General features: G+C 40.1%; 1 protein-coding gene across 1 annotated transcript; it reads left to right on the top strand.

The window, feature by feature from the left end:
• The first annotated feature begins 2,492 nt into the window (after window positions 1-2,492).
• Window positions 2,493-17,478, top strand: ttc21b (tetratricopeptide repeat domain 21B). The gene is made up of 29 exons (XM_034203951.1): window positions 2,493-2,666; window positions 3,258-3,387; window positions 3,496-3,606; window positions 3,693-3,859; window positions 3,981-4,103; window positions 4,460-4,617; window positions 5,142-5,226; window positions 5,369-5,467; window positions 5,589-5,781; window positions 5,867-5,964; window positions 6,226-6,426; window positions 6,804-6,933; window positions 7,136-7,293; window positions 7,728-7,952; window positions 9,143-9,381; window positions 10,293-10,365; window positions 12,564-12,674; window positions 12,760-12,898; window positions 13,553-13,659; window positions 13,811-13,999; window positions 14,179-14,289; window positions 14,382-14,463; window positions 15,534-15,684; window positions 15,768-15,929; window positions 16,011-16,206; window positions 16,524-16,748; window positions 16,915-17,035; window positions 17,136-17,203; window positions 17,283-17,478. The coding sequence occupies exons 1-29, from the start codon at window positions 2,643-2,645 to the stop codon at window positions 17,358-17,360; spliced, it is 3,954 nt and encodes a 1,317-aa protein (XP_034059842.1). The 5' UTR covers window positions 2,493-2,642; the 3' UTR covers window positions 17,361-17,478.
• The last annotated feature ends 528 nt before the right edge of the window (window positions 17,479-18,006 follow it).

Raw genomic sequence — 18,006 nt, forward strand, 5'->3', positions numbered from 1 at the left:
CTGTCTCACAATGATATGATTATCAGTTTGTGCCACACCCCCTCACAGTACTGTATGGCTCACATGTTGTTTTCTGACAAGCCAGCAGTACAATTGAGCTGTTTCTGAACATGTTTGCCAACATAACTCAAGACATCATGACAACAAATTACTGTTTAGAGAAACTCAAAAGATTCTTTATCTGTAAAAAAAAGTATTGTTTATAATGTGAACTGTTTAAGAGAGCCAATGTCCTTTGAAATGTAGGACTAGAACCAGCACACAGCTCCACTGATTACAACAGGTGGGGTTACATATTGCCTATTTTAATGACCAGTAAATCAAGAGTGATGCTGCAGATTCTCCTTTCCGGTTGCCCAGCAACATGACATCAAGCTCCTGTGTTAGACTGCATCAGGGTGGAAGGTCGGAAGTTGGTCTGCTGTCCCCACCCTTGCAGTCTCGCAAGCTGGTAGATAATATGTGGACATGTTATATGAAAGGATGTCTCTTTGGCTTGGGATTCAGCCACTGGCATGCATGGAGGGGAGCGAGGGAAAAACAATTGAAAGAGAAATCTGAGAATGCTACCCATAACAGCTCTGTAATTTCATTTGCTGCAGAGAGATGGGAGGAAAAACCCATTAGATTAGGTGGTGTGGAGTACCCCCTACCTTCCCTATTTGCTAATAGACAGACACACAGACTCGCATACAGACACTCACACACTCACTCTTTAGCTCAACTGCTAAATCACACACACTGTGAAGTGAACCACTCCCTCAGTAACTCACAACACACACAAACACAAATGGAGCAGTTTACAGAAAGACCTTGTGGAATACAACAGAGGTTTGTACAAAGAGTCACTCTTTTTCTATGTTTGTGTCTTGATATTGCAACAATCCTATCAATGTGTAATGATATGAAATCCTCAACCATCAACATACCTCTTGTGTATTTACACTGGTAAATTAGTACATGCATGTATGTGTAAGAAATGCATTGCAATCACATTTTAAGCAGCACATTTGGAAAGCTAAATAAATAAAATAATAAGTTTGCAAGTGAGCTACTTGTATTATAGGACATGGCTCTTTGATCAATAATGGTCTGTTCAAACTTCAATAGATGTAGCCATTAGAATGCTATAGCACAATATCCCAGGGGATACATATTCCACAGTATTAACTCTAATAGGTTTTCAAATGCATTCTTTCTAAGAGCTACAACACATGCAGTAGCCTATTTATTGTTCTTTGCTAAGTACAACACCTTGAGTATACAATCTACCATACTTTGTCTATAATGGAAAATACAATTAATTGGGTTAATTAATTAATCGACACAAAAAAGTGAATATATTAAATTGATAAATATCATCTATTTTATGTTTCTACAATTTGTTCTGTTAATATAACCTCTCACAAAATGCGTTCAAAGCTATGGGTACAGTAGGCCTACGCAGACTTTTCCCATCGATTACATGCTCAGAGCTCGATATCAACCTGATTTACTCTTCCATTGATGTGTGCTGCAGAGAGTAATGATTATGTGCCAGGGTTAGTGCTAAATAGTATTTGACAAGGCATGGAAAGGTTCCCCCTCGGAACAGTTGCACCCATGCTGGACACTGGCTGATCCTGTCATGGACTTACCACTGCAAACATCAAGAGTTCATAACGTTACAGTCAATGCATGGTGTTGCATAACATGGCCTCCAATTACACTGGCTGGATGAATTCCACTGCACATGATAAACTATGTAAAGATTTGTTAATAGGTGTCAAAACGTTCTTATTTCTTGTTTTGATAGGTTGAACAATAACATAGTTTATGTAACACAATGAGAAACATGAGAAAAGATTCCTTAATTATAACAATGCATATCCTCAGTATAATTGTGTAGGTCAAACGGAAGGCCATTCCAAACAAACCTACTGATCAGAATAATCCACTCTCAGTGAGTGTAACCAAAGCGCTCCCTGAAATCATTTCCATATATTCAAAATAGATTTAATCTAACTTGACACGATATAGACCTTTTCAGCTTGTTGCTTCAAATGCCTGAGAGTTTTTGTTGCCATGTATGTATTTATTAATTTCATTATTATTATTATTGTTATTATTATTATTGTTATTATTATTATTATTATTATTATTATTATTATTATAATTAATAATAGGATGACAGCGCCACCTGCAGCTTGAAAGCTGCTTGAAAGGCAACATTAGCTTGACTCAAGTGTAAGCATTGCGTGTTTATATTTCCTGGATTTAGTCTCTCAGGCTTACTACCAGGCTTAGAAATCAACACTCTTCATCAAAAATCATCCAAAATAAGTTCAAGTACGCTTTTATTGATATAGTTAAAAGAAAATGTACTATAGTTTGCGTTTGGATGTGGCAAAAGTACTAAAAGATGCGGGGCATACAAGCGGCCGGCGAGGAAGTGGTGCCTGAAAGATAAAACTCGGAGAAAAATAATCTATGAATCCTAGCTGTTACTAAGTTACCGGGCAACGCTAAAGGTGTGGGTGCAAGATGGCGAAAACACAACGGAAACATCAATAATACTGTTTTGATGCTTGAAACGTCAATGCAGACGGGTTAAACTGGCCGTTACTTCACGTCAGCTACTGTTAAAGCACTAAGCAGCCGAGATGGAGGATGAAGAGACAACGTTGGTAAGCGACATATTTCAGAAACCCAAGGACAGAGAAAAAATGCTAACGCTAAATCAGTTCGGATTGCTGCAAATGTATACAGAAAGTAACCTTGTTAGACCTAAACGATAGATGACTTATCGCCCGTGCTTTCAAAACGTTTAAAATTAACTTATGTGACGAGAACTAGTGACTAGTGTAGTGTAGAACTAGTGACTTGCTCAATTCATTTGTGAGGGATCTGCTGCACTACTGGTGTTTTGTATACGAGCAATTGAGGGTGGACAATTTTACTACCACTTAAGTTTCAAATAATTGTGTTAATTACTTATTGTAAAGCATTTGAGCATTCTTTTGTGTCACGTTTTCATTATTAAGTTGATGTATAACTGTATAGTATCTTAATTATTTAAAATATAAGGTGACTAAAAATGGCAACCGTATTTTCAGTTTTGGAAACCAAAAGCTGATGCCTGGTTGCCAACCTCTCAACCTCTTTTAAAAGTTAGCGTTGAGCCCTGGCGTTGGATGCATGCAGTAGGTTTGTTTTGCTGCAAGCTATCTCCACTTAAAAGTCCTATAACGCAGGGTCTTCTTTATCTATTTCTGCAGGCTTTGATCAGATGCTATTGCTATGAAAAATATTTCAATCACGCTGTAAACGCTGCAGCAGCTGCGCAGAGGAAATTCAGCAATGATCCTATCTACATGTTCTTCCACGCTTATGGCAACCTCATGCAAGGTAAGCTTGTAAATGTTTAGTTAAAAAACAAAAAAGCATGGTCTTTTTCTGGCTGGACAAGTGTTTATTTTGCTATCTATCATTCTTTACTATGACATTTTATTTTAGATCAAATTCAAGAAGCCTCAATAGAGTTGGACACAATCAGAGACAGTCGAGATGTGTCTCTCTGCACATTAATGGCCCTTGTCTTTGCTGAAAAAAAAAAGACAAATCCAGGTAAGCCCAAATAGTCTTCTTTTATTATTGTCAGATGTTGGCCACACATGTTGCTATTATTCTAATAATCTATCATGTGTTCACAGACAAAGAAGTTATTCAAGAACTTGATGCTAAGGTCAAAGATGATCGTAAAAGTGCATCTCCCAAAAGCTTGTACTATGCCGGGATGTTTCTCTGGCTATTAGGACGAAATGATAAAGCAAGGGAGTACACAGAGAGAATGATCAAACTCTCCAGTGGCTCTAGGGAGGTGAGATGTTTTCCAAATGCATCATTATAACTCAAATGTTATGCAATGTGTTAGTGTTTTTACGACAAGTAGGGCATTTTGGCTTCTCCCCTAATACTCTTGTGAAATGTTTGTTTTTCAGGGGATAATCCTAAAAGCCTGGATAGATGTGACATCTGGTAAAGACGCCTACGCCCGAAAAGCTGGAAAGTACTTTGATGAGGGACTGAAAGAAAAAGCTGATATTTTTGCCCTGATGGGAAAGGTGAGACGGGAACTACATATCCATATTGAAAAAGTCATCCTCATTCACAGCTGAATATGTGACAATGCTATCATATCTCATATTTCCTGTCTATTTGTTTGTGTTTTTAATTTATGATCTAATTGTTTATTAGTACGTGTCCCTTGCCACTACTCTGATGATGTAAACAGTTGAGTTCAGCTATCATACATAACACATATAGGTTATTTTGGACAGTTTATTTTTTGAATTATTCTTCTGTAACTTTTTTAATATTTCTTCAATTAGGGTTCTTTAGGTATACTAAAGTAAAAGTCCTACTCTCTACTAGCCTGAGTGTACAAAACATCCCTATGTGAATTTGTTTTCTTTCCCAGGCACAGTACTATGAATATCGTCAGAACTACTCCGGGGCTTTGGAGATGGTTAACCAGGTCATTGTTAGTTTCCCTGGGTTCTCGCCTGCCCTCATCAAGAAGATGAAGCTGTTGCTCAGCCTTCAAGACTGGGAGCAAACCATAGATGCAGCACACAGGTAAACGATGAGCATTTACAAGGTTTCTCCCAGATTAAACACAGGTCAGCTCTTTCTTAGAACAAGCCTATATCATGAAGTGCAAAAACATCAAACATCACTGCCAGGGACGAAGGAGAAAACACAGTCTGCCTTTACAAATGGCTCAGCATTCAAGTGCAAATGAAACACAAGCGTGATGCCTCAAACCAGTGCATACTACTGATTAAGCTATTGTTTGTGCTCGCCCCTCTGGACCTTGGCCAATTGAGCCAAAGTACAACACAATTCCAAGCATTTGTTTGTTGAAAAGAAAGAAGAGTGATCACTTAAGTTGCACAAAGTGTTGCCCTCACTGGGATGTTGAGAGGACGCATGCAGTAATGCTTTGCCGGCTTCACAGTTACTTTTAGTTTGAATTATATTCATCTGGGAGCTCAACACACTACCGCAGCAGTATCATATATTCCATTACTTTTAATCAAATAAATCCAAACTTGAGAAGTGTAGGAAGTGTACTTCATTCACTATGTGTCATATTTCAGACTTTTACAGAAGGATACAAATAACCTGGAGGCGCTGCGGATGCTAGCTCTACATTCTTTATGTAGAGATGGAGATATTTCTGAGGTAATGTTTCACAAGGTCATACTTTGATCTGGTTGGGGTGCAAATCAGCAGGAAATATAAATAATATTTGAAATACTGGCATTAACAGTGGAGCTGTGCCACAGTTTTGATCAATGAACTGTTTTTGTATCCGCCTTGGCAGACGGTAAAGCAGCTTTCAAACCTCATCAGCAGCTTGGAGATTCTGGAACCACACAACCCAGAGCTTTTCTACAGGATGTCTCTAGCCTTCACCCGTGTTGTAAGACCATTTATATTATTATGTCCAATTGTCTTTATGCTACAGTCTGCCCATTATTAATTATAAAGGGTTGTTCTATTTGTATTTAGCATTTACAGTTATTTTCTTCTTTTTGTCACAGTGTGGACGAAATGAGAAAGTGATTGAGCAGACGTTCAGGATGGTGGAACGGGCCTTCTCTGTGGCATCAGGAGACTCAGATTTAGCCACAGAGCTGGGCTACCAGATGGTGCTTCAGGGCAAAATCAAGGAGGCTATGAAGTGGTACAAGACTGCCATGACTTTGGATGAGACGAGTGTTTCTGCTTTGACTGGTAACTTGTTACAGTGTTTAACCTGTTGTCTGCTCAACACTCATGCTCTTATGTCTGGATATTTAATATTATTTTTGCTACGCAGGTATAATCCGCTGCCAGCTGATAGAAGGCCACATCGACGACGCAGAACAACAGTTGGAATTTCTAACAGAGATTCAACAATCAATTGGAAAATCAGGGGTGACGTCTTTTTATGAATGCTGACTACACAAAATGTCTTTAATTTAAGTAACAGTATCTTGAAAGACAGTGTCTTATCATGCTTTAATATAATGTATAGGGCTTTAAACCTGTTTCTTCCTGTTAGTTATTCTGCCTGGGAGATTTTTACTTATGTATTTGATCCATCTTGTACATAATGCCTTGTTAAGTTTGCCTCTCTGCTACTTTTCTTTTTCTTGTATCCAACAATTGAATTGTACTTTTTGTTTTCCCCCTCAGGAGCTACTTTACTTACGGGCTGTTCTCGCAGTGAAAAAACGCCGTCCCCAGGAGGAGGTTACCAATCTGTTGAATGATGCAGTGGACACACACTTCTCCACCCTACAGGGTCTGCCTCTGGGAGTGGAGTACTTTGAGAAGCTGAATCCTGACTTCCTGTTAGAGATTGTTAAAGAGTATCTTGCACTGTGTCCTCCAAAGGTACGACTGTGACACTCATCAATGACATGATTTGTCATTAAAATGTCATATACATTCTGGTTTCAACATTTGGGCACTGCAATAGAGCCTAATATTAATTTCTACGATTAAAAGGCTAGAGTTGTGTTCTAAAAAAATCCTCCCTGAGATAATATTATCATACATTTCTGAGAGGTCCGTGATGTGATGAGGTTGGTCCACTGTTGCCAGTGTTGCTGAGGTTGCTTGTCAAGTTTTTTTCTTTACATTCACCTCCCAAAGATTTTTGTTAAACTTACAATAGCCCTATTTAGCTCTCGTCATAGAATGATGAAGTGATGCATCCTGTTCTAGTGTGAATCTCTGCATTAAATACATCTTTTACTGCCTTGCTTCAGCCTCCTGCCCAGGGCCAGCCTCCTGCTCCTCAGCTCCAGCACTGCGCTACATTATTGGATACTGTGGTCAAGATTGTGCCAGGGCTCCCTCAAGGGGTCTTCCTGCTTGCCAAAGTCAGATATCAGTCTGGTAAGCACAGCATTTTGATTATATTTTGATTTATTTTCTGCATATGGTATTCTAACCTCCATTGTGTGATTGATGTAATTAGACTTTTTATCTTATCTTATTTTTTCTTACCTCTGTAAAGCAGCTTGATAAACCGCTTGATAAATCAAATGTATTAATATCATTATCAATAATCAAATGTATTGCTTTTGTGGTTATTCAGGTGACATTGGTGCTGCTCAGAGCAGTCTGGAACATTGTCTGGAGCAGTGTCCTTCTCATGCAGATGCTCATCTGCTAATGGCACAGATTCATCTACTGCAGGGCAACTTCTCTCTGTGTTCCCAGTCTCTTGAGCTCTGCCTCAGCCATAACTTTGAGGTAAGATCCCCATAAACATGAATACTATGATTGACTGCAGTGTGCGTTCAGGCCTATTCAACCAATGGGAAAGGTGCAAATATAATGAAGTTATGTGCCTTTGTTTGTAACATTTAGAAATATGTCAGCTTATCCTCAGTTAGGCATGAATACAATGATGTATGTGAAATGAAGAAGACTTCCATCAATTTAGTGTGTATTGTTAAATTCCAACAGTTTAGCGACAGTGGTTTAAACACACATGTTAATACAGAAGCAATGTTAATCATCTCTGTGGCAGTTAAGCTGGGTTTGGATGATCAAAATGTCTTCTGTGGTGAATGTTATTTCCTGCTATAATCAGGATCTCAACCACAGATGTATTACACAATCTGATATTGATTAACTGAGAAGATTGCATTTCCGAATGTGTTGTGACTTCTTGTCCATTCCAGATTCGCGAACATCCGTTGTACCATCTGATCAGGGCTCAGGCTAAGAAGAAAATGGGCGAGCTGACGGAAGCTATTCAGACGCTGCAGATGGCCATGTTACTTCCAGGTGTCCGCAGAACAGGATCCTCGTCCAAGTCCAAGAACAAGAAGATTGAGCTGAGTCCTGCTGACTGTCTCTCTGTCTTCTTGGAGTTAGCAGAGGCCCTGTGGCTCAACGGAGAACAGGTAACATTTTGATGTATTCTTTAAGGTTGTTGTGACGCTACTGAGTCCCTCTGGGGATACATGGTGGAGCAAATAAAACGTGTGAATCTGTGCATAAAAATGTTTGCAAACTGTGCCGTCCGATTCCCAATCTGATGTTAATCCAAGAGCAAAGATTAAAAACGGTTGTCACAAATTCAGACTTTTTTTTTTAACATTAGACCCTAGAGGGGCTCCTTACTACGCAGTGTGAAGGTAAACTTCTGTTGTTGCAATGTTGAGGTAGAATGAAGGAGTCTGGAACCGTTGTTAGCCAAAAGCACTGAAGAGTTTTATTGATCACAGTACATTAATTACATACGGCCGGGGAGATCACTTAGTTGCACACCGTCCCGTGTTTCACCAGCGATCTCTGAACCAAAAGACACAAAACATCTAACCAACACGAGGAGAGGCGGGCTTCCAGAAAGCCCGCGTATAATCAATAGCCGATGCAAGACAATGATCTGCTTGTCTCAAAGAGATGCTGCCAGGTCAACCCTCGGACATAGGAGAAGCGTTTGACCTGTGACCTCAACCTACAGAGAAGTCTCTGACTGACTACAAGCAGATGTTTGCAGTATCACAGACTCTAAGGAACCATAAAAGACTCTATAAACAGATCAGATGAAAATATTCTCTTACAGATAGCATACTCTGTTGTAAGCATTCTTAAAGATTTCTTAAAGGTCACCTATTATGCTAAATCCACTGTTTCATGTCTTTTATACATAAACATGTATCCCCTCTGTGTTAAGAGATTCTGAATATTTCAGGAAAAAATATTCTCTCTCTTGTTGTCCTGATCCATTTATATAAAAACCTGTCGATTTTTTGGCTTGTGTAACCATTAGCCAATAACCAAGGTAACCCCCCCCCCCCACCTTATCACCTGAATCTCATTGTGTTCTTTGTAACCAAATATCTCTCAGAGGGGCGTGGGGAGGGGCTCCTTATTTTCATCTAAAGTAACAGACAGAGAATCAGCACTTTTGAAACAGGGCTGAAACAGAGGGGATTATGGGATGCTCCAATGATCTGTTTGGTATTTGGAGCCAAACACTTCAGAGACATGTTTTGTATATAACTGAGACCTATAATATATTGATGAAAAACAGTATAATACGGGACCTTTAAGAAACAAATACTGTCTACACCTTTTGATTTTACAGCATGAAGCAGCTAAGGTGATGCAGGATGCCATCAACGATTTCTCGGGAACCCCGGAGGAGCTACGTGTGACGATTGCCAATGCGGACCTGGCCCTGCTGCGAGGGGACACTGAGCTGGCACTGAGTATGCTCAGAAACATCACCCCCGAGCAGCCTTACTACATCCAAGCCAAGGAGAAAATGGCAGACATATATCTGAACCACAGAAAAGAGAAACGTCTGTATGCAAGCTGTTACAGGTGAGCCTCTTGATGTCAGACAGTGGCTGAACATATGAGACTGTACTCCATCTGAAACTTAATGCATTGGAAACGTTTTTCTGAGCAGTAGTGGCTGAAACTTGATTGAATACACGGCACTAGGACATTCAGCCATAGTTTCTTCATCTAGCTCTGTATATAGTCTAGGGCAGGGGTGTCTAAACTGTTTTCACTGAGGGCCACATACAGAAAAGCTGAGGTATATTTCCTCTTAAGTTAAGTTAGCAATATCAATCAAATGTAGGTAAATTATTCTCGATACTTGAATATGCTTTAAGAAAAAAACCAAAGCTTTTTCCATAGAGTTTGTATTAATTTATTTTGCAGCTCCTTCCTTAAAATAGAAGCATCAGATTGCTTATGATAAGGGAGGATATGAAGGGTGTATTTCAAGCTATTTATGCAACTACAGATTTGTTAGACAAAGTTCTCAACTTTAATTGACTGAATTTATCTGAAAAGTGGGCTTATTAACACATGAATACTGTGTAATATATGTTTACATACTGTATATATTTCAGAAGTACAATATAAGACAAGCACAAGTTTCTTGTGTGGGCCATATTCCATTATACTTTTAGAATTAGCTGAGGGCCGGTTCAAAATGGACCACGGGCCGCATTTGGCCCCCGGGCAGGAGTATTGGACACCCCTGGTCTAGGGTTTTAGAAGACCACAAACATAAATCAATTACAAATGTAACTGAAGCCATTCATCCAGTAAAGATAACATGTATACAGTTGCCTCCAGTCTGCCGCTGTGCTCTGATGCTACATGAATCAACAGCTGAGATGTAGTAAAGCGTGACTGACCCTAAGCAGCAGATACATACTGTTTACTAGATAATGACGTACACCATATGTGATGTGATATCTCTGTCTTTCCTCCAGAGAAATAGCGGAGAAGCTGCCCAGCCCTCACACGTACCTTTTGCTAGGTGATGCCTACATGAACATTCAAGAAGTAAGTGGGAGATGTGATTCCTCTGTGTGCTATGAGATACTTTTTTATTCTTTAAAAACGTATTTGTGTGGATATTGGCGAACTTCAAAGGGCTTTGACGTTGCTTCAAGTAATCATATTCCTGCGATGTGTCCTCTAATCCCAATTTCATTTTGGTCAAGCATTTCATACATCTTCCCAAAAGTCGAAGGTGTAATGAAAAGCTGTCCTTCATTGAGAGATAATTTATTAATAGAAGTATTTTAGAAATGTGTAGCCTCTGCAATGTAATCACAACTGTTTTGATTGCCATTATACTTCTACATTAGGAACTTGCAATGTTTTGATATTTTCCCCTCTGCTGTGATTTATTGGAGCTGTATTGAGGTTTTTAGAAGATTACTTTTTTGAAGCAACACCAGCTATTCCTTTTTCAAACCATGTCCTGTAGCCGAAAGCGGCATGATGAAACGGAATAATTATGAGGATGCTTTCCAATCAAAGTGTATTCATATAGCCCTAAATCACAAGTTTTACATTTGTCTCAGGGTGCTTTACAGTTTATACAGAATATGAAACCCTCTGTGCTTAGACCCTCACATCGGAAAAGATACCCAACAGTTAATTGGGAGAAAAGGCAGAAAACCTCGGGTGGAGCAACAGAGGAGCAGAGATGGCAAAAGTACACACATCCTTTACTCAAGTAGAAGTACAGATACTCGTGTTTAAAAATACTCTGGTAAAAGTAGAAGTACTTCTTTACTCAAGTCAAAGTAAAGAAGTATGGGCTTCGAAATGTACTTAAGTAGAAAGTACCCATAACTACCAGCTGTTTTATAGAGTAACTGGACCTCACTTTATATTATATATATATATATATAGAACAATAATCGAGCCGAGTTTTCATTGGTCCCTCTTCTTTAGAGAAGACCAGGAAATGACGGACCCACAGATCGTGTTCAAATCAATAGGCACGCAATGACTCTAAATAATAATGATCCTGCCACCAAACGCAGATTAAAACTAAATTAACGAGCCTGTTTTGAAAATGTAAGAAGTAAAAGTACAGGTATTTGTGTTAAAAATGTAAGAAGTAAAAGTAAAAAGTCGTCAGAAAAATACTGACACCAGAAAAATGAAATTTAAGTACAGCAACAAAGTATTTGTACTCCACTACTTCCCACCTCTGTAGAGGAGTGATCCCTCTCCACTGACGTGCAATAGGTGTTGTGTGTGTGTAAATAAAAAGATATTACATTTATATCAGCAAAATATATTCTGTTAATTTCGAAAAACATACAGATAATGCTCAACAATGTGAGTGAGCTATCAAACTAAGAGTTTAGGTCATGAAGCTTTTTTTAAATCGCTAAATATTGTTCTTTGAAAATCAGTGTAAGCATTTATGAAAAGGAGTGCAATGTAAGCCGTTGTCATCCTCACAAGACATTACATAAACAAATCTACTGTCTTTCTTGGCAGTGTTGAAGTACAGTTACAGTATCTTGATGGTTTGTCAGTTTAAACATGGAAAATCAGTGAAGAACATTGTTCAAACTGACTTGATGAGAGTCAAGTATGACTCACTGCATGGCATTTCAGAAGGGATCATTAGCAATAAATCACCTATTAACAGAAAAGCACTTACTGTAGCTCAAAGGGAACTTCAGTAGATTGTGCGGCAGTATTTGATTTACTATAAACTTTATGAATGAAGAAATAGGATTAATTGTTATTTAACAATACTTGAGAAATATTTAAACAAAGCTATTGTCTCATTCCTACACCGTTTGAATCAGACAAGGCAGTCGTTTACCGTTTAATTGATATAGGAATTCTTATTTAGTTGTCACATCCCTTTACAAAAGCACTGTTAAATTGTTGCTCAATGATGGTTTACAATGGAAAGGGACACATTGTGCCTGCATTCTAGTGAATCGAAGAGTTTTACGTCACCTGCCTGATTTTTATGGCAGGCCAGACAACCTTCTTAGGTCTGTTGACACATACTCTGGTTGTGATGATAGATACAATGACGTCATTCAAGACTGAAACATCCAAAATCTTTATCCAGTGTTACCATCAGCTCTTATTCCTAGCCTTAAGGTGTTTACTCCATGTTCACAACAATTTGTAAATACTGAAATATATTAACCTGAATAATATTTACAAAAACTGCGATTGTGACTCCTCTCACCGTGGGATTTGTTTGTCCTCAGCCCGAGAAAGCCATTGAGGTTTATGAGCAAGCTCTGAAGAAAAACCCAAAAGACGGTGCTCTAGCCAGCAAGATTGGAAAAGCCCTGGTCAAGACTCATAACTACGTCAAGGTGTGTTTGATATACACATGTAAAAATAAACACGATCTACTCACAGAGAGAACACAAGTGTTAACCCAAGGCTGCTGTTACACAGGCGATAAATTACTACGAAGCAGCCCTGAAGACGGAGCAGCAGAACTTCCTGCGCTACGACCTGGCCGAGCTGCTGATGAAGATGAAGCAGTATCAGCGCTGTGAGACCGTCCTGCTGGAAGCTCTGGTCCATGAGTCAGGTACTTCAGACGTCAGAGCATTTCACACACGGCAAACTCCTGACGTCAAACACAAACTGTTAGAAAAAGATCCCTTCGTCACCGGCTTGAGCTCCAATATCAGGACACATGTATTTATTATCCTTGTAAGAATGAAAGTAGTCATCACATACAGAGCATTTGGTGCAACTAGTTCCCAGAGTAGTGTCCTTCACATGCTTTATATACAAGAGAGTGTTTCACAGTCACAAGATGCAGGAATACCGGTTCAAAGCAGTATACAATGTTTGGTTTAGATTAGCTAAGACCCACGTCAGAAATGTTCATGCTTGTCATATGTCCATCTCCATAGAGGCTGAATCACCATGTTAATCGTTGTCATATAGCTATCGTGTGCATAAAACGGTGTGTCCTGACGCTCTTCTAGGTGATCATACATCCTGTTACGTAGGGCCTTTGTTATCATGTGCTACTCTGATATTGGAAGAGTACATTCAGTATTTTCCCAACACAAACCAAATGCATCCAGTCAGGATGAAGCTCTAAATATTAACAACCTGACGCAACGATGAAAAGAAAATAGAAGCAAATATGTCCAACAAAACCAATTCTACTGTTTTCCGTTGTTTCAAATATTTTGTTTCCTTTTTACATTTCTTCCCCGGATCTACCCAGTGAATGAACTGCAGGCACTCTCAGATAATTGCCGTTATCTGGTCCTGTTGGCAAAGGTCCAAAACAAGGTGGACAAGAATGAGGAAGCTTTGCTCTCCCTGCAAAAAGTAAGTGGTTTGAGCTTTGTGGCTTTTTTTCGAGATGTTGTCATCTTTTCACATTTTGAATGAACTATTTTCTGGAGTATTTCCAATCAAAACGGATGATGTTTTTATAGTTGTTTCGAGATAAACAAGGTTGTCTTTTTGCTGTGTAAAGGCCAGAGATGTGCAGGCCAAGGTGCTGAAGCGGGTGCAGTTGGAGCAACCTGACGCCGTCCCCATGCAGAAGCAGCTTGCCGCCGAGATCTGTGCTGAGATCGCTAAACACTACACAAGTCAGAGGGGCTATGAGAGAGCGGTCAAATTCTACAAAGAAGCTCTTGTGTATTGTGAGACTGATCACAAGGTCAGCGCAGCCGAATCAAAAACGTCCTGTGTACTCACTGCAGCTGCGGTTTACAAGCACTGGCATCTTTTAGAATCTGGTGCTTGTGTTTGTGACATTTTCTGATCATGGCTTAATCTATGGGAAAGGTATCTAACCTACAGAGAATGTTGTCAAATTAATGCTCTCCCTGTTCCTAGGTGATGCTGGAGCTGGCACGGTTGTACCTTACTCTAGATGATGTTGACTCGTGCCACGATCAATGCAGCATCATTTTGAAGAATGACCAGTTGAATGAAGATGCAACTCTGGTTTGTTCTCTCTGTCTTTCGTCACAGTTTTGATCATCACCTCTTTTTCTGACAAATTCTTGGAACTTTTTTCTTACATGTTTTTTTCTTAGATGATGGCTGACATTATGTTTAGGAAGCAGGAATATGAACAGGCAGTTTTCCACTTTCAACAACTTCTGGAGCGAAAACCAGGTACATTAGAGACATAGGCGGCGCGTGAGGCTCAGGTGTGGGAAGGCTAAATAACTTTTTTTTGCCTGACGCTGTCCGCCTCCGGCATCCATAGAAAAGAGATCAACTCAGTGAAAGCACCGCCTGCTGACCAATCAGAGCTCAGTATGCGGAGTTTAAATATATCAAGTCATATTACAGGATAAAGGAAATACAGTTTAAACTGCCGTATGCAGAGAAGACGCCGACGTGTCGCACTTATCATTCATATCACATCATCAATCACATCATCGATCATATAATATCACAATATTTCCTTATCTGAGTTCAACTTCTCGAGCCGTATCTGGCCGTGCAACACTTACATTGTCACACATACTGTATGCAGAAGTATTATTTGAAGCAACACATTAAGTTGACGAAACACCCAAATGTAATTAAAGTCAGATCCACGCGTGTCTTAGATGGGGCAGTGATATCATAAAACTGTTGTACGCTTTCAAACACTCTGTAGTTTATTTATTGTTTAACCAGTTGTTCTGTATTCTCCTTGCAGGTGCAACTCTGTGGCTTGTATCCTGGATTATATGTTTAAGTCATGGATGTTTAAAGTTCATATTTCTCTAATATTAGTTTACTTTTCATTAATGAAGTATGACGCTGCGCTGTCAGTACACTTGTCCCTGTTTGTGATTGGTCAAATGTAGCTAACCCCGCCCCTTTCACGTGAACGCTGGAGAGAGAAACCCTGGCTTGATTTACCGAGTTGATAACCAGCGTCGTAGGACCGCTTACCGAGATCTCGTTTGTTAGGGTTAGTTAAGATAACTCAATCATATCCAGGGTCTGTTGAGCTGGCTTCGTACAGGGCACAGGTGGCTGCGTAGCAGCGCTAATGTCAAAGACGCAAACATTATACATTATATTTTTATTTTACCAGGATGCAGTGACACAAATATTTGGGAATGCTTAGCCCTCAGTACCCCCTAGCCTACAGCACCCGCCGCCCCTGATTAGAGACACATTTCCAAAAACAAATGGTGATGAATTGATGATTTGAGAGAAGAATAATAAGTCACACCTGTTTTCAGACAACTACCCAACACTGTCACGTCTCATTGAATTGTTGAGGAGGGCCGGGAAGTTGGAAGAAGTTCCCAGATTTCTTGATATGGCAGAAAAACACTCTTCCAGAACTAAGTTTGACCCCGGGTTCAACTACTGCAAAGGACTCTGCCTTTGGTACGTTTTGGGGGAGCGTTTTCTTGACATATTTGACAAAATCAGTTTTAACATTACTGACTTAACTTGTGCTTGCTCCTCAGGTTTACAGGAGAACCTAATGAGGCCCTGTGGCACTTCAACAAAGCACGCAAAGACAACGATTGGGGTCAAAATGCTGTTTATAATATGATTGAAATCTACCTAAACCCTGACAATGACACCATGGGAGGAGAAGTATTTGAGAACTTAGATGGTGACATTGGGTAAGTGGCAGTAAGAGCATACTATATACCTAAATAAACACTCAGACTCTCATCGAACATCTCACTTGTGTCTCTTATCAGGAACTCCACAGAGAAGCAGGAGTCGGAGCAGCTTTCTGTGAGAACAGCCGAGAAGCTGCTGAAGGAGTTAAAGCCTCAGACTCCTGGAGGACACACACAGCTCCGCATCCTGGAGAACTACTGCTTGTTGGCCACTAAACAGAAGGCCAATATAGAGAAAGCCCTCAATGTTTTCACAGAGATTGCAAACAATGAGGTAAGTAAACGCCAGACTGTGCACGAGTGACATCACTCCCCTGTGTAAATATATGCACACTAGGAGTTGTGCATTAATTTAAATTCCCTCTTAATGTCAGTCAGAGGTTTGGTTGTTAACTGCACACGGATCTGGCTGAATTGTAATGTCATACATATGGTTTATGTTTTAAGTTTTTATTGAAATTTTATAATAACATTTAACTGTACTTAAGCGGAGTCACTATGGTAACCCTGGAACAAATGGAAAGAAGGCAGTGTGGGGGGATTTGTTGTCCGGTTCATCCTGTCTCACCAGGATTTTCTGGTTCAATTCAGAAAGACCACGTGCCAGCACTGTTGGCCATGGCGACAGCTTATATGATGCTGAAGCAAACCCCAAGAGCCAGGAACCAGCTCAAACGCATAGCTAAGATGAACTGGAACATTGTTGACGCCGATGAGTTTGAGAAGAGCTGGCTGCTTTTGGCAGACATCTACATCCATTCGTCAAAGTATGACATGGCCGGGGACCTTCTAAAGAGATGCCTTAACCATAACAAGGTCTGTTTGAAAGTCTTGTCACTGCCTGCTTATGTGGTTTAAAAATCTGTCCAATTCACACAGGACCTCTACCCCTTAGTTTGGAGAATTGCCAGACTTTGTAACGCAGAGGCTGTATTTTATGTTAATTTCTTTGTGATCATAATTGCACGTTTTTTTCCCACAGTCATGCTGTAAAGCCTATGAATATCTTGGCTACATCATGGAAAAAGAGCAGTCGTTCCGTGATGCAGCACTCAACTATGAACTGGCTTGGAAATATGGAAATAGGACTAACCCAACTATTGGTTTGTGCCCCAAAATCACAAATCCAGCTATATTTAAAAGGACCAAAGCAATTTCAGAATCTATATTTCTAAAATGAATGTCATGTCATTTTAATTTCAGGATACAAGCTTGCTTTCAACTACCTGAAGGCAAAGAGGAATGTTGATGCCATAGATGTGTGTCATAAGGTGAGACCAAGTAGGTGTTTACAGTTTGACAGATAAGATCTGTATTTACACCGCTAATAATATTTGCTTCTGTCCACAGGTTCTGGCTGCTAATCCAAATTACCCGAGAATGAGAAAAGACATCCTGGACAAAGCTCGAATGGCCCTGAGACCTTAGAGTTGTGTGTGTGTGTGTGTGTGTGTGTGTGTGTGTGTAGTGTGTGTGTGTGTGTGTGTGTGTGTGTGTGTGTGTGTGTGTGTGTGTGTGTGTGTGTGTGTGTGTGTGTGTGTGTGTGTGTGTGTGTGTGGTGTGTGTGTGTGTGTGTGTGTGTGTGTGTGTGTGTGTGTGTGTGTGTGTGTGTGTGTGTGTGTGTGTGTGTGTGTGTGTGGTGTGTGTGTGTGTGTGTGTGTGTGTGTGTGTGTGTGTGTGTGTGTGTGTGTGTGTGTGGTGTGTGTGTGTGTGTGTGTGTGTGTGTGTGTGTGTGTGTGTGTGTGTGTGTGTGTGTGTGTGTGTGAGTGTGTGTGTGTGTGTGTGTGTGTGTGTGTGTGTGTGTGTGTGTGTGTGTGTGTGTGTGTGTGTGTGTGTGTGTGTGTGTGTGTGTGTGTGTGTGTGTGTGTGTGTGTGTGGTGTGTGTGTGTGTGTGTGTGTGTGTGTGTGTGGTGTGTGTGGTGTGTGTGTGTGTGTGTGTGTGGTGTGTGTGTGGTGTGTGGTGTGTGTGTGTGTGTGTGTGACCCATGGAGCAAATGTTTCTGTAATAAAATTAGTTATTTTGATTTAATCATTTTTATGGTTTGGCTTCAGCTGTCAAATTAGAAAATGTTGG

Source organism: Gymnodraco acuticeps, unplaced genomic scaffold (genome assembly GCF_902827175.1).
Source record: "Gymnodraco acuticeps unplaced genomic scaffold, fGymAcu1.1, whole genome shotgun sequence".
Classification (NCBI taxonomy): domain Eukaryota; kingdom Metazoa; phylum Chordata; class Actinopteri; order Perciformes; family Bathydraconidae; genus Gymnodraco; species Gymnodraco acuticeps.